The sequence below is a fragment of the Pristiophorus japonicus genome, chromosome 5 (genome assembly GCF_044704955.1).
Source record: "Pristiophorus japonicus isolate sPriJap1 chromosome 5, sPriJap1.hap1, whole genome shotgun sequence".
NCBI lineage: Eukaryota > Metazoa > Chordata > Chondrichthyes > Pristiophoridae > Pristiophorus > Pristiophorus japonicus.
Window position 1 is genome coordinate 294437278 of NC_091981.1, and position 15264 is coordinate 294452541.

Below are 15264 nucleotides of genomic sequence, written 5' to 3' on the forward strand. Positions count from 1 at the left end.
CAGCGACTGGCTCGCCCCTGTGTCGATCTCCATCGAGACTGGAACCCCGTTGATTTTCACTTCCATTTTCCACGGGGAACTCTCGGTGGAACACGTATACATTCCATACTCCTCTTCCAGGGGCTGAGCCGCTTTGTCTACATCAGCAGTGGAGCCCGGGTGATCGGCCAACTCTTCAGCGACTTGGTGAGTAAAACTTCTTCCACACATTTGCTGAAGGTGAACTTTAGTGTTGCAGCCTTTGCAGGTATAGTCTTTGTATCGGCACTGGTGGGCCCTCCACAGTGTCAGCACGGGGCTAGCCGGTTGGTCCCATGTGGCGGACTCAGGGTTGCGGGACTCGGGGCAGCAGTCTTTCCTCTGAAAGTCACCATTTGGTTCACTGTCCTGGTCGGGTTAGAGTCCTGGAGGTGAGTCATCATCCTTTTGGAGTCGCAGACCAAAATCATGAATGCCTGGCTCACTTTGATTGCCTTCTGCAGGATGACCGTAGTGTCCGCAAAGAGCAGCTTATGGAGGAGGCCCTCGTGGCCAATTCCAATAACGAAGATGTCCCTTAGAGCTTCGGTGAGGTGGTCGCCAAAATCACATGGTGCAGCCAATCTTCTCAGATCTGCAGCATATTTAACAATTTCTTGGTCTTCGGGCCAGCGAGGGGTGTAGAACCGGTGTCCGGCTGTGAGGATGCTCTCTTTAGGTTTGAGTTGTTCTTGTATTAAAGTTAAGAGCTCCGCATAGGTCTTGGTTGTCATCTTCACTGGGGCTAGCAGGGCCTTGGCATGGCCGTGGACATTGGGCCCACAAGGATGGCTCTGTGCTTGAGCTTCAGCGAGGTCGGTGAGTCCCCAGCCAGGTCGATCACGATAAAAAAGTGTTCGAGCCTTTCCACAAAGGCATCCCAATTTTTCCGATGAGCGAATTGTTGGAAGTTGCTTAGGTTAGACATATTGTGCGTGGAAATTTGTAACCTTGTCGCCAGTTGTAGTATATGCAAGCACTCTAATAACAACTCCACGAGGTAAGGGTATAGTACTTGAACTGTATGGACCTTAGTCCTTTATTGCAGCTCCTAGAGTGAGGACACCAAGAGGTGAGCTCCCTTTTATACTTGGTTACCTGCAGTGTACAGGTGACCCTTAGCTCTCCAGCAGCAGCATTCCTCTGGTGGTACAGGTGTGGTGTATAGAGGGTGAAGGTACATTCAGTGGTCTAGTGTTACAGGGGGTTAAACTAATATGGCAGGGAGATGGGAACCTATGCAGGGAGACAGAGGGAAGTAGAATGGGGGCAGAAGCAAAAGGTAGAAAGAAGAAAAGTAAATGTGGAGGGCAGAGAAACCCAAGGCAAAAAGCAAAAAGGGCCACATTACAGCAAAATCCTAAAGGGGCAAAGTGTGTTAAAAATACAAGCCTGAAGGCTCTGTGCCTCAATGCGAGGAGTATTCGGAATAAGATGAACGAATTAACTGCGCAGATAGCAGTTAACGGATATGATGTAATTGGCATCACGGAGCCTTGGCTCCAGGGTGACCAAGGCTGGGAACTCTACATCCAGGGGTATACAACATTTAGGAAGGGTAGACAGAAAGGAAAAGGAAGTGGGGTGGCGTTGCTGGCTAAAGAGGAAATTAATGCAATAGTAAGGATGATGTTAGCTTGGATGATGTGGAATCTGTATGGGTGGAGGTACGGAATACCAAAGGGCAGAAAACGTTAGTGGGAGTGTGTACAGACCACCAAATAGTAGTAGTGAGGATGGGGACAGCATCAAACAAAAAATTAGGGATGCGTGCAGTTGAGGTACAGCAGTTATCATGGGTGACTTTAACCTACATATAGATTGGGATAACCAAACTGGTAGCAATGCGGTGGAGGAAGATTTCCTGGAGTGTATTAGGGATGGTTTTCGAGACCAATATGTCGATGAACCAACTAGAGGGCTGGCCATCCTAGACTGGGTGATGTGTAATGAGAAAGGACTAATTAACAATCTTGTTGTGCGAGGCCCCTTGGGGAAGAGTGACCATAATATGGTATAAATATTTATTAAGATGGAGAGTGACAGTTAATTCAGAGACTAGGGTCCAGAACTTGGGGAAAGGTAACTTCAATGGTATGAGACGTGACTTGGCTAGAATAGACTGGCAAGTGAGACTTAAAGGGTTGACGGTGGATAGGCAATGGCAAACATTTAAAGATCACATGGATGAACTTCAACAATTGTACATCCCTGTCTGGAGTAAAAATAAAACGGGGAAGATGGCTCAACCGTGGCTAACAAGGGAAATTAAGGATAGTGTTAAATCCAAGGGAGAGGCATTTAAATTGGCCAGATAAAACAGCAAACCTGAGGACTGGGAGAATTTTGTAAATACAGCAGGGGAGGACAAAGGGTTTAATTAGGAGGGGGAAAATAGAGTATGAGAGGAAGCTTGCTGGGAACATAAAAACTGATTGCAAAAGGTTCTATAGATATGTGAAGAGAAAAAGATTAGTGAAAACAAACGTAGGTCCCTTGCAGTCAGATTCAGGTGAATTTATAATGGGGAACAAAGAAATGGCGGACCAGTTAAACAAATACTTTGGTTCTGTTTTCACGAAGGAAGACCAAATAACCTTCCGGAAATACTAGGGGACCGAGGGTCTAGTGAGAAAGAGGAACTGAAGGATATCCTTATAAAGCAGGAAATTGTGTTAGGGAAATTGATGGGATTGACGGCCGATAAATCCCCGGGGCCTGATAATCTGCATCCCAGAATACATAAGGAAGTGGCCATAGAAATAGTGGATGCATTGGTGATCATTTTCCAACAGTCTGTCGACTGTGGATCAGTTCCTATGGACTGGAGGGTAGCTAATGTAACACCAGTGTTTTAAAAAGGAGGGAGAGAGAAAACGGTAATTATAGACTGGTTAGCCTGACATCAGTTATGGGGAAAATGTTGGAATCAATAATTAAAGATGAAATAGCTGCGCATTTGGAAAGCAGTGACAGGATCGGTCCAAATCAGCATGGATTTATGAAAGGGAAATCATGCTTGACAAATTTTCTGACATTTTTTGAGGATGTAACTAGTAGAGTGGACAAGGGAAAACCAGTGAGTGTGACGAATTTGGACTTTCAAAAGGCTTTTGACAAAATCCCACACAAGAGCTTGGGGGAAATGTACTGACGTGGATAGAGAACTGGTTGGCAGACAGGAAGCAGAGAGTCGAGATAAACGGGTCCTTTTCAGAATAGCAGGCAGTGACTAGTGGAAGACCGCAGGGCTCAGTGCTGGGACCCCAGCTCTTTACAATATACATTAACGATTTAGATGAAGGAATTGAGTGTAATATCTCCAAGTTTGCGGATGACACTAAGCTGGGTGGCGGTGTGAGCTGTGAGGAGGACGCTAAAAGGCTGCAGGGTGACTTGGACAGGTTAGGTGAGTGGGCAAATGCATGGCAGATGCAGTATAATGTGGATAAATGTGAGGTTATCCACTTTGGGGGCAAAAACACAAAGGCAGAATATTATCTGAATGGCAGCAGATTAGGAAAGGGGGAGGTGCAACGAGACCTGGGTGTCATGGTTCATCAGTCTTTGAAAGTTGGCATGCAGGTACAGCTGGCGGTGAATAAGGCAAATAGTATGTTGGCCTTCATAGCTGGGGATTTGAGTATAGGGGCAATGAGATCTTACTGCAGTTGTACAGGGCCTTGGTGTGTTTAGTTTTGGTCTCCTAATCTCAGGAAGGACATTCTTGCTATTGAGGGAGTGCAGCGAAGTTCACCAGACTGATTCCCGGGATGGCGGGACCGACATATGAGGAGAGACTAGATCAACTGGGCCTTTATACATTGGAGTTTAGAAAGATGAGAGGGCATCTCATAGAAGCTTACAAGATTCTGACGGGACGGGACAGGTTAGATGCAGGTAGAATGTTCCCGATGATGTGGAAGTCCAGAACCATGGAACACAGTCTTAGGATAAGGGGTAGGCCATTTAGGACTGAGATGAGGAGAAACTTCTTCACTCAGAGAGTTGTTAACCTGTGGAATTCCCTACCGCAGAGAGTTGTTGATGCCAGTTCATTGGATATATTCAAGAGGGAGTTAGATATGGCCCTTGCCACTAAAGGGATCAAGGGGTATGGAAAGAAAGCAGGAAAGGGGTACTGAGGGAATGATCAGCCATGATCTTATTGAATGGTGGTGCAGGCTTGAAGGGCTGAATGGACTACTCCTGCACCAATTTTCTATGTTTCTACAGTACATACATTAACATGCATACATAACAACACTCCCCCCTAAGCCTTTCCCAAGCCCTTATTGCCATTACATGGGGAGGTGGTCAGTAATGGACGGCGGGGGGTTGTGGTGAGGGTTGTGTGGGTGCTGGGTGTGATCCATGTGTTCGTGCCTGCACAGCCTAGACAACCATATGTGCAGAAGATGTCTTCAGAATCAACTGCTCGATATCCGCGTTTTGGAGCTGGAGCAGCGGGTGGAGTCAATAAGATGCATCTGCGAGGCTGAGAGCTACATGGATAGCACGTTTCAGGAGGTGGTCACCCCGCAGCTTAAAGGCGTGCAGGTGGAGGGGAAGTGGGTGACCACCAGACGTAGTAAGTGTGCTAGGCAGGTAGCGCAGGAGTCCCTCCGTGAGTCCATCTCGCTTTCAAACCAATTCTGAGTATTGGTAAGGACAATGGTGCCTCTGGGGAGTGCAGCCAGAGCGAATTTCAAGGCACCACAGGTGACTCAACTGCACAGGGGGAAGGGACGAAGAACAAAAAAGCCCTAGTGATAGGGGATTCTATAGTTAGGGGAACAGACAGGCGTTTCTGCGACCGTAGACGTGACTCCCGAAAGGTTTTGTGCCTCCCTGGTGCCAGAGTCAAGGATGTCATAGAGCGGACGCATGGCATCCTTGGGGCGGGGGAGAGTAAACAGCGAGAGGTCGTGGTCCATATCGGGACCAAAGACATAGGTAAAATGAGGGATGAGGTCCTACAGAAAGAATTTAGGGAGCTAGGAAGAAAATTAAAGAGTAGGACCTCAAAGATAGTAATCTCCGGGTTAGTACCGGTGCCACATGCTAATGAGTATAAGAATAGAAGGATAGAGAGGATGAACACGTGACTGGAAAATTGGTGTAGGAGGGAGGGCTTTAAATTCTTGAGGCATTAGGACCGCTTCTGGAGGAGATGGGACTTGTACAAACCGGACGGGTTGCACCTCAACAGCGCCGGGATCAATATCCTCGCGGGGAGTTTTGCTAGTGCAGTTGGGGAGAGTTTAAACTAGCTTGGCAGGGAGATGAGAACCTGAGAACGAATTCAAAAGGGAGGGAAGTAAAGCAGAAGTTAGATCGCAAGAATCTAGAAAGCGAACCTGTAAGACAGAGGAAACAGGGCTGAGTATGTAGTAAGCAAGGAGGTCTTCCTGTGCTGAATGGTATATACCTTAATGCAAGGAGTATAACTGTCATGTATTCAACTGTCATTGTAATCCATGTTTTAACTGACCTAAGTTGTACACCATGAAAACACTGATCACTAGATGGTGAACTTGTGGGAGACACTCCTAACCTGGACTTTCAGGTATAAAAGGGGAAGCTCCACCCATCTTCTCCACTTCAGTGCTGGCTAATAAAGGTTACTGGTCACAGAGTGACCTTCTGTCTAGTATGGGTCTCATGTGCATTCGTACTGTTAGTAAGGATATATTAATAACGAATAAGGCGGATGAGCTAAGAGCACAGGTAGACACTTGGGAGTATGACAGTATGACAGAAACATGGCTGAAAGAGGGGCACATCAATATTCCTGGCTACAGGATTTTTAGACAAGATAGAGAGGGGTTTAAAAAGTGTGGGTGGGGGGTGGGGGGTTGCGGTACTGATTAAAGAAACTATTACAGCGGTGAGGAGGGATGAAATGTTAGAGGGACCATCAAAAGAGGCCATATGGTTCGAATTGAAAAATAAAAAAGGGCCGATCACACTGCTGGGCGTGTATTATAGACCACCAAACAGTGGGAGGGAGATAGAGAAGCAAATTTGTAGGCAAATTGCTGTGAAGTCTAAAAACCATAGGGTAGTATTAGTAGGGGATTTTAACTATCCAAATATTGATTGGGACAAATTTAGTGTGAAGAGTATAGAGGGTGCAGAATTCTTCAGATGCATTCAAGAGAATTTTTTAATTGGTATATAGCACGCGCAATACGAGAGGGAGTGGTCTTGGATTTAGTTTTGGGGAATGAAGCTGGGCAGGTTGAAGGTTTATTAGTGGGGGAGCACTTGGGTGCCAGTGATCATAATTCAGTCAGATTCAAGTTGGTTATGGATAAAGACAAGAATAGGCCTGGAATAAAAGTTCCGAATTGGGGAAAAGCTAATTTTGCTAAGTTAAGGAGTGATTTGGCCATAGTTGACTGGAAACAGCTACTTGTGGGTAAATCAGTGTCGGAACAGTGGGAGGCATTCAAGGAGGAGATCTGGAAGGCTCAGGCCAAACATGTGCCCTTAAAGAAAAAGGCTGGGAAAAATAATTCTCGAGCCCTCTGGAGGTCTCGGGACTTACAGCGGAGGATTAAGAAAAAAGGGACGCTTATGTCATATATCAACAGTTAAATACTTTAGAATCTTTAGAGGAATATAGAAAGTTAAGAGGAAAAATTAAAAAGGATATTAGGAATGCTAAGAGAGAGCACGAGAAATTCTTGGCCAGTAAAATTAAGGAAAACCCTAAGATGTTCTATAAATATATTAAGAGTGAGAGGGTAATTAAAGAAAGGATAGGGCTTATTAGAGACCATGAGGGTAATCTTTTTGTGGAGGCAGAAGATGTTGATAGGGTTCTTAACGAACACTTTGCATCTGTTTTCATAAAGGAAAGGGGCAATGCAGATACTGCTATCAAGGAGGAGTGTGATATTCTGGATGAAATAAATATAGTGAGAGAGGAAGTATTAAGGGGTTTAGCAGCTTTGAAATCAGATAAGTCCCCAGGCCCGGATGAAATGCATCCCAAGCTGTTGAGCGAAGTAAAAGAGGAAATAGCAGAGGCATTGACCATCATTTTCCAGTCCTCTTTGTATATGGGCATGGTGCTGGAGGATTGGCGGACAGCTAATGTAGTACCCTTGTTTAAGAAAGGAAAAAAGAATAGGCCAAATAATTACAGGCCTGTCAGCCTAACCTCAGTGGTGGGAAAACTATTGGAAAAAATCCTGAAAGACAGGATAAATCTGCATTTGGATGGGCAAGGATTAATTAGGGACAGTCAACACGGATTTGTCAAGGGAAGATCGTGTTTGATAACCTGATTGAATTTTTTGAGGAGGTAACCAAGAGGATCGAAGAGAGTATTGTGTACGTTGTAGTATATATGGACTTTAGCAAGGCTTTTGAAAAGGTCCCGCATGGTAGACTGGTCATGAAGGTTAAAGCCCATGGGATCCAGGGCAAAGTGGCAAGTTAGATCCAAAATTGGCTCGGAGGTAGGAAACAAAGTGTAATGATTGATGGATGTTTTTGTTACTGGAAGAACATTTCCAGTGGGGTTCCGCAGGGCTCAGTATTGGGTTCCTTGCTTTTTGTGATATATATCAACGATTTAGATTTGAATATCGGAAAAATGATTAAGAAGTTTGCAGACGACACTAAAATTGGCTGTGTGGTTGATAATGAAGAGGAAAGTCATGGACTGCAGAAGGATCTCAATTTACTGATCAAGTAGGCAGAGCAGTGGAAAATGGAATTTAATTCAGAGAAGTGTGAGGTGATGCACTTTGGGAGGGCTAATAAGGAAAGGGTATATACACATTAAGCGGTAGGCCACTTAATAGTATGGATGAACAAAGGGATCTTGGAGTGCTTGTCCACAGATCCCTGAAAGTAGCAGGCCAGGTGGATAAGGTAGTTAAGAAGGCATACGGAATGATTGCCTTTATTTGCCGAGGCATAGAATATAAGAGCAGGGAGGTTATGCTTTAATTGTATAATACTTTGGTTAGGCCACAGCTGGAGTACTGCGTGCAGTTCTGGTTGCCGTATTATAGGAAGGACATGATTGCACTAGAGAGGGTGCAGAGGAGATTTACTAGAATGATGCCTGGAATGGAGAATGTTAGTTATGAGGACAGATTGGATAAGATGGGTTTTTTCTCATTGGAGTGGTGGATGCAGAAACCCTCACCACTTTTAAGAGATGGTTGGATGGGCACTTAAAGTGTAGTAACCTGCAGGGTTACAGACCTAGAGCTGGTAATTGGGATTAGACTGGATGATCTTTTGTTGGACAGTGCAGATATAATGGTAAGTACTGCAGGGAATAGAATACGGCCAGGGTGATCTCCTGGACTAGTTTCAATTGCTTGGATGGGTTGGAGAGGAATTTTCCCAATTTTTTTCTCCCTAAATTGGTCTGGGTTTTTATCTGGTTTTTGCCTCTCCCAGAAGATCACATGGCTCCGGTTGGGGTGGAGTGTAGATGTTTTCAGTATAAGGGGTGTCGCAGTTGTGTGAGGCGGACTGGTTGGGCTGGGTGCTCTTTGCCTTACCGTCATTGTTCATAGGTTTATATGTAACCTTTAGGGCTGCTGACCAAGGGCCGTGCGGATCTGTGTCGGCCGGCGTGGACACGATGGGCCGAAATGGCCTCCTTCTGCGCTGTAAATTTCTATGTTTCTATGTGGTAGAGAATTCCACAGGTTCACAATTCTCTGGGTGAAGAAGTTTCTCCTCATCTCGGTCCTAAATGGCTTACCCCTTATCCTTAGACTGTGACCCCTGGTTCTGGACTTCTCCAACATCGGCAACATTCTTCCTGAATCTAAACTGTCTAATCCTGTCAGAATTTTATATGTTTCTATGACAGCCCCTTTCATTCTTCCAAATTCCAGTGAACATAAGCCTAGTCCATCCAGTCTTTCTTCATATGTCAGTCCTGCCATCCCGGGAATCAGTCTGGTGAACCTTTGCTGCACTCCCTCAATAGTAAGAATGTCCTTCCTCAGATTAGGAGACTAAAATTGTACACAATATTCAAGGTGTGGCCTCACCAAGGCCCTGTACAACTGTAGCAACACCTCCCTGCTCCTATACTCAAATCCTCTCACTATGAAGCCCAACATGCCATTTGCCTTCTTCACCGCCTGCTGTACCTGCATGCCAACTTTCAACGACTGATGTACCATGACACCCAGGTCTCGTTGCACCTCTCCTTTTCCTAATCTGTCAACATTTAGATAATATTCTGCCTTCCTGTTTTTGCCACCAAAGTGGATAACTTCACATTTATCTACATTAAACTGCATCTGCCATGCATTTGCCCACTCATCTAACCTGTCCAAGTCACCCTGCAGCCTCTTAGCATCCTCCTCACAGCTCACACCGCCACCCAGCTTCGTGTCACCTGCAAACTTGGAAATATTACATTCAATTCCTTTGTCCAAATTATTAATGTATATTGTAAGTAGCTGGGGTCCCAGCACTGAACTTTGCGGTACCCCACTAGTCCCTGCATTCCATTCTGAAAAGGGCCCGTTTATTCATACTTTTTGCTTCCTGTCTGCCAACCAGTTCTCTATCCATGTCAATACATTACCCCCAATACCATGTGCTTTAATTTTGCACACTAATCTCTTGTGTCAAAAGCCTTTTGTAAGTCCAAATACACCACATCCACTGGTTCTCCCTTGTCCACTCTACTAGTTACATCCTTAAAAAATTCGAGAAGATTTGCCAAGCAAGATTTCCCTTTCATAAATCAATGCTGTCTTGAACCGATCCTGTTACTTCTTTCCAAATGCGCTACGATTACATCTTTAATAATTGATTAAATTTAATAATTTCCCCACTGCTGATGTCAAGCTAACTGGTCTATAATTCCTTGTATTTCTCTCTCCCTCCTTTTTTAAAAAGTGGGGTTACATTAGCTAGCCTCCAATCCATAGGAACTGATCCAGAGTCTATAGAATGTTGGAAAATGACCACCAATGCATCCACTATTTCTAGAGCCACTTCCTTAAGTACTCTGGGATGCAGGCTATCAGGCCCTGGGGATTTATCGGCTTTCAATCCCATCAATTTCCCTAACACAATTTCCTGATTAATAAGGATTTCCTTCAGTTCCTCCTTCTCACTCGACCCTCGGTCCCCTAGTATTTCCGGAAGGTTATTTGTGTCTTCCTTAATGAAGACAGAACCAAAGTATTTGTTCAATTGGGCTGCCATTTCTTTGTTCCCCATTATAAATTCATCTGATTCTGACTGCAAGGGAGCCACATTTGTCTTCACTATTCTTTTTCTCTTCACATATCTATGGAAGCTTTTGCAGTCAGTTCTTATGTTCTCTTTTAGCTTACTCTCATACTCTATTTTCCCCCTCCTAATTAAACCCTGATTCCTTCTCTGCTGAATTCAAAATTTCTCCCAGTCCTCAGGTTTGGTGCGTTTTCTGGCCAATTTATATGCCTCTTCCTTGGATTTAACACTATCCCTAATTTCCCTTGTTAGCCACGGTTGAGCCACCTTCCTCATTTTATTTTTACGCCAGACAGGGATGTACAGCAGACACCTCAAGTCGCTGGAAAAATATCACCAATGATGTCTCTGCAAGATCCTGCAAATCCCCTGGGCGGTTAGATGCACCAACATCAGCATCCGCGTCCAGACTAAGATCCCCAGCATTGAAGCACTGACCACACTTAATCAGCTCCGATGGGCAGGCCACATAGTTCGCATGCCAGACACGAGACTCCCAAAGCAAGTGCTTCACTCGGAAGTCCTTCACGGCAAACGAGCCAAAAGTGGGCAGTGGAAATGTTACAAGGACACTCTCAAAGCCTCCACTGACACCTGGGAGTCCCTGGCCAAAGACCGCCCTAAGTGGAGAAAGTGCATCCGAGAGGGCGTTGAGCACCTTGAGTCTCAACGCTGAGAGTATGCAGAAATCAAGCGCAGGCAACGGAAAGAGCATGTGCAAACCAGTCCCATCCACCTTTACCCTCAATGACTATCTGTCCCCCCCATGACAAAGTCTGTGGCTCTCTTATTGGACTGTCCAGCCACCAAAGAACTCACTTCAGGAGTGGAAGCAAGTCTTCCTTGATTCCGAGGGACTGCCTATGATGATGATGATGATGATCTATGATTGTACTTACGGACTGAAAGCTCTGGCATCATTCGTGCACCTGCATTCATTGCTGCCATTAAAAAAAGGAGAAGGTCTCAGTTCTTATATTATACATCAATTAATGTGTTGGTTAGCTGCTCATTAACACTAAATACGCCTGATAATGTGGACAGAGAGAGCCCAGATCTGTGACTGTCTCTCTATTCTACAATTTTCCTATCTTAGCCTATCAGAGATGAGTATACAGAAAATCTATAGGGTTTTCAATGAGTGTTAGTAGTATCTCTCAGTAAAAGAAATTGGCTTGAATTTGCATGTAAAAATTGTAAATGTAATGCTTGATGAATTCCTAGTGTGAATCTTTGTTTGATTACATTTTTAAAGGGCTGCAGCTAAATTTTGATGGAATGCATCCAGTTAAACATACATTTTGAACTTTTCGCAAGGTTGCAGAGGGAAAAAAACTAATGGCAGCCAAAATACGAACAGACGGAAATGTTAGACAGGAAAAGACCAGCTTGCCTGTCCCATGCGTTATGCTTCACAACCAAGACCGCCCTAGCCACCAAGTGCCATGTTATCTCCTGGGAGATGTGAAAAGCAGGTTTTTTAAAAACATGTTCCACTTGGAAAGGGTGGGGGTGGGGGGGTTTGGAAAATTCCTCTCCGATGGTGATCAAAACTAGTCCAGAAATCCAGAACAAGGGAGTATTAGCTTAAAATTGGAACTAGGCCATTCAGAGTTGATATCAAGAAGCACTTATTTACACAAAGGGAAGTGGAAATCTGGAATGCTCTCTCTCCTGTTCAGACTGGGTCAATTGAAAATACTTTTGTTCAGTAAGGGTATTTAGGGTTATGAAACCAAGGTGGATAGATGGCGTAAGATACAGATCAGCCATGATCTAATAGAACAGGCTTGAGGGGTTGATTGGCCTACTCCTGTTCCTATGCTTCACTGACCATGATTTATATTACTTGGTACCTACCTCTTGTATGACACAATCTCTGCTCCAACTAGGAACTGGTCCAGTTCATTTCAAGACTACTTCCATCACAAGATGGCACAAACCAGAACAGAATAGACCCAAACTGGAAGGGGAACTCACAAATTAGAAGCCTGACATCTCTCTTGGAGGATTTCTCCCTGGATATCATTTCACAGGGAGAGTAGGGGAAGCTCAGGGCTAGTATCATCCAGATCTCATATCTGATGCCCCATCTCATTCACTCCTACACAGCAGAATGCACAAAAGCACACAAATTTCACTTGCAGGCTACATTGTTTTGGTCACCTTGCTTAAGAAAGCTTTGGAGGGGGTACAGAGACGATTCACTAGGCTGATTCCAGAGATGAGGGGGTTACCTTATGATGATAGATTAAGTAGACTAGACTGGGTCTTTACTCGTTGGACCCGTTCAGAAAGATGAGGGGTGGTCTTATAGAAACATTTAAAATAATGAAAGGGATAGACAAGATAGAGGCAGAGAGGTTGTTTCCACTGGTCGGGGAGACTAGAACTAGGGGGCACAGCCTCAAAATACGGGGGAGCCAATTTAAAACCGAGTTGAGAAGGAATTTCTTCTCCCAGAGGGTTGTGAATCTGTGGAATTCTCTGCCCAAGGAAGCAGTTGAGTCTAGCTCATTGAATGTATTCAAATCACAGATAGATAGATTTTTAACCAATAAGGGAATTAAGGGTTATGGGGAGCGGGCGGGTAAGTGGAGCTGAGTCCACGGCCAGATCAGCCATGATCTTGTTGAATGGCGGAGCAGGCTCGAGGGGCTAGATGGCTGACTCCTGTTCCTAATTCTTATGTTCTTATGTAATTGCAAGCTCTGTTTGATATTGTGCCTTGGAACTAACATTTAACCTGTTTCTGTCGTTGTAGGCCTTTAATCAATGCCAATCCCAAGACAGAGCCTCAAAACCCTGTGTCCCTCTCACATGACCTGGAGATGCAGTTATTAAGCGTCAGATGGTTGCATTGGGTGAGTAAATATGCACAGGTGCGGGGGTAACAAGTGATGGTGCTGGAGAAGGAATTGGACTTTGCTGCCTGGATGGCCACATTGACGCCATCAATGACCCCACTTCAATTTTTGACTCAGTCAGTAACACAATGACCTCTGAGTGAAAAGATTGCGGGTATTGCTGAGACCGCAGATTCTCGCCTGGAATCAGGCAGAACTAGAGATTTTTGAGAGCTGTGATGGCCTTGACTGGGATTGACAGTGAGCCCCAATGTTGGAAAGATGACAGCACAGCCGTGCCACTGACTCTATTCTGACCTGGAACCTACAGATGCAGTTATCATTGACAGGAAGGTGCGCTGGGACCTGGTTGGCATAAAGGTGGGTATGTGAAATTCAGCACTGATGCCTTCTGTCATGCCTTGCTATACATGGGTACGATGGTGGAGTGGTTATGTTGCTGGATTTAAAAATTCAGGGAACATGAGTTCAAATCCCCACCATAACAGTTGCAGAATTTGAATTTAGTTTCAATAAAAAGCAGCCATCTGTAAAAGTGACCATGGAGCTATCGGGTTGGCATAAAAACCCACTGGCTCCGAAATGTTCTTTAGTGAAGGAAACCTGCTGCCCTTATCCATTCTAGTCCTATATGTGACTCCAGTCCCATACCAACATGCCCTCTGAAGTGGCCTAGCAAACCATTCAGTTATATCACAGGGAAGAGCAATAAATTCCGGCCTTGTCAGTGACACCCACATCCTGAGAATGAATTATTAAAAAAATAATAGCCCAAGCTCCTGATATGCACTTCAGGCACTTTTACCTTTAAATGTGTGAGCGGCATCTACATGGTCATTATGTTCGAGCAATTCATTATGCTGTAGGGAGTGGATTACTTGTGCAATCCCATTGACCAGAAAATGTTCCCTAATATCTCTTTTATCAGAGGATTTTGAAATAATAGTTTGCGCTCTCAGATATGTAATGACCTTCACCCCATGTATATATATATTTGGATTTGTATTACAAAGTGAACTGCGTTGCTATGTTTGTCTAACAATATAATAAACTTCTTCATACAATCAGAATGTAAAGAAGGTCCTTTGGCCCCTCATTCCTGCACAGGTGCTCGTTCTTGAACTGGAGTTGTCTGTGCTTATCCCATTACACTGTCTGTTCACTATTTCATTTTATATCAATGTCACTAAATCCCCAATCTATGAAAACAATCTCTCACTTTACACCCTTCAACCCTTTCATAATTTTAAAAGCCTCTATCACTCCTTCACATTCTCTCTATAAGTGAAAAGGCCTTGGTTCCTGTCATAACTGCAGCCTGTCAATCCCAATGTCATTCCAGAGAATCTTGGCTCTAACCTTCCATGGATCTAATATCTTTCCTTCTGCATTTTTAAGTTCATATGAGTTGGTTACTGTATCATTTAACGATGCTGAGCCATCCCTGTACAGGACAAATGGTAGTGGAGCTACTTGTCCCATTAAGATAACAATGTCGGTGCCTAATGGCACTGTTTCGCTCATTTGATGAACTTTGTGTATTGTTGATGAGCAGGTTCCTAATACCCTATGGACTTTACGCTCCTACTGCTTAGCACTCAATGCAGGGAGCAGGGTTTGCGATTCTGTACCATACCATCGGGGGCTCCAGTGCCCAAAGTGCACGAGTACGTCAAGCACTGTGGGTCTCAGCATCAATCCCACCTTGTGCAGAATCACAGAGGGGAACCGATGTGCTGGTGCTCTGTGGCATTGCACTTTGGAAGATCAATGTGCCATGTAGCTTTGTCACTTTCAAACCACATTTCTGGACCATAGTCAATTGTGTAGGTTTTCTCAAAATTCAAAGATTCCCCCATGCTTGAAGAAACCCCAAGGAAGGATCATTTTTGGACTCTTTTAAGACGAACTTTGGGTCTGTGAGGGAAAAAAGGCTGCAAGACCAGAGGTGGGATCAACCTCTGTAAAGCCAGTTTTGGATATTGGAGCTAATCAAACTATCTGGGGATATTGGAGCTAATCAAATTGTCTGGAGAATTGTTTACCCTCAGACCTACCCACTAGAAGACATTAACATTTCAACAATCGACCCAAGGAAGTACAGTTTCCAGTCTAAGCACAGGACCCATTCAACACATGC

General features: G+C 44.5%; 1 protein-coding gene across 20 annotated transcripts in view; it reads right to left on the reverse strand.

The window, feature by feature from the left end:
- LOC139264761 (uncharacterized) overlaps positions 1-15264 on the reverse strand; it is a 460034-nt gene that overhangs the window by 170056 nt on the left and 274714 nt on the right. For 19 of the 20 annotated variants that reach the window (XM_070881860.1, XM_070881862.1, XM_070881861.1 and 16 more), the window contains one exon: positions 11157-11198. The exons of the other annotated variant lie outside the window; for it this stretch is intronic. In XM_070881860.1, coding sequence (XP_070737961.1) covers positions 11157-11198 — 42 coding nt within the window. The remainder of the gene's footprint in view (positions 1-11156; positions 11199-15264) is intronic. 20 annotated transcript variants of the gene reach the window in all.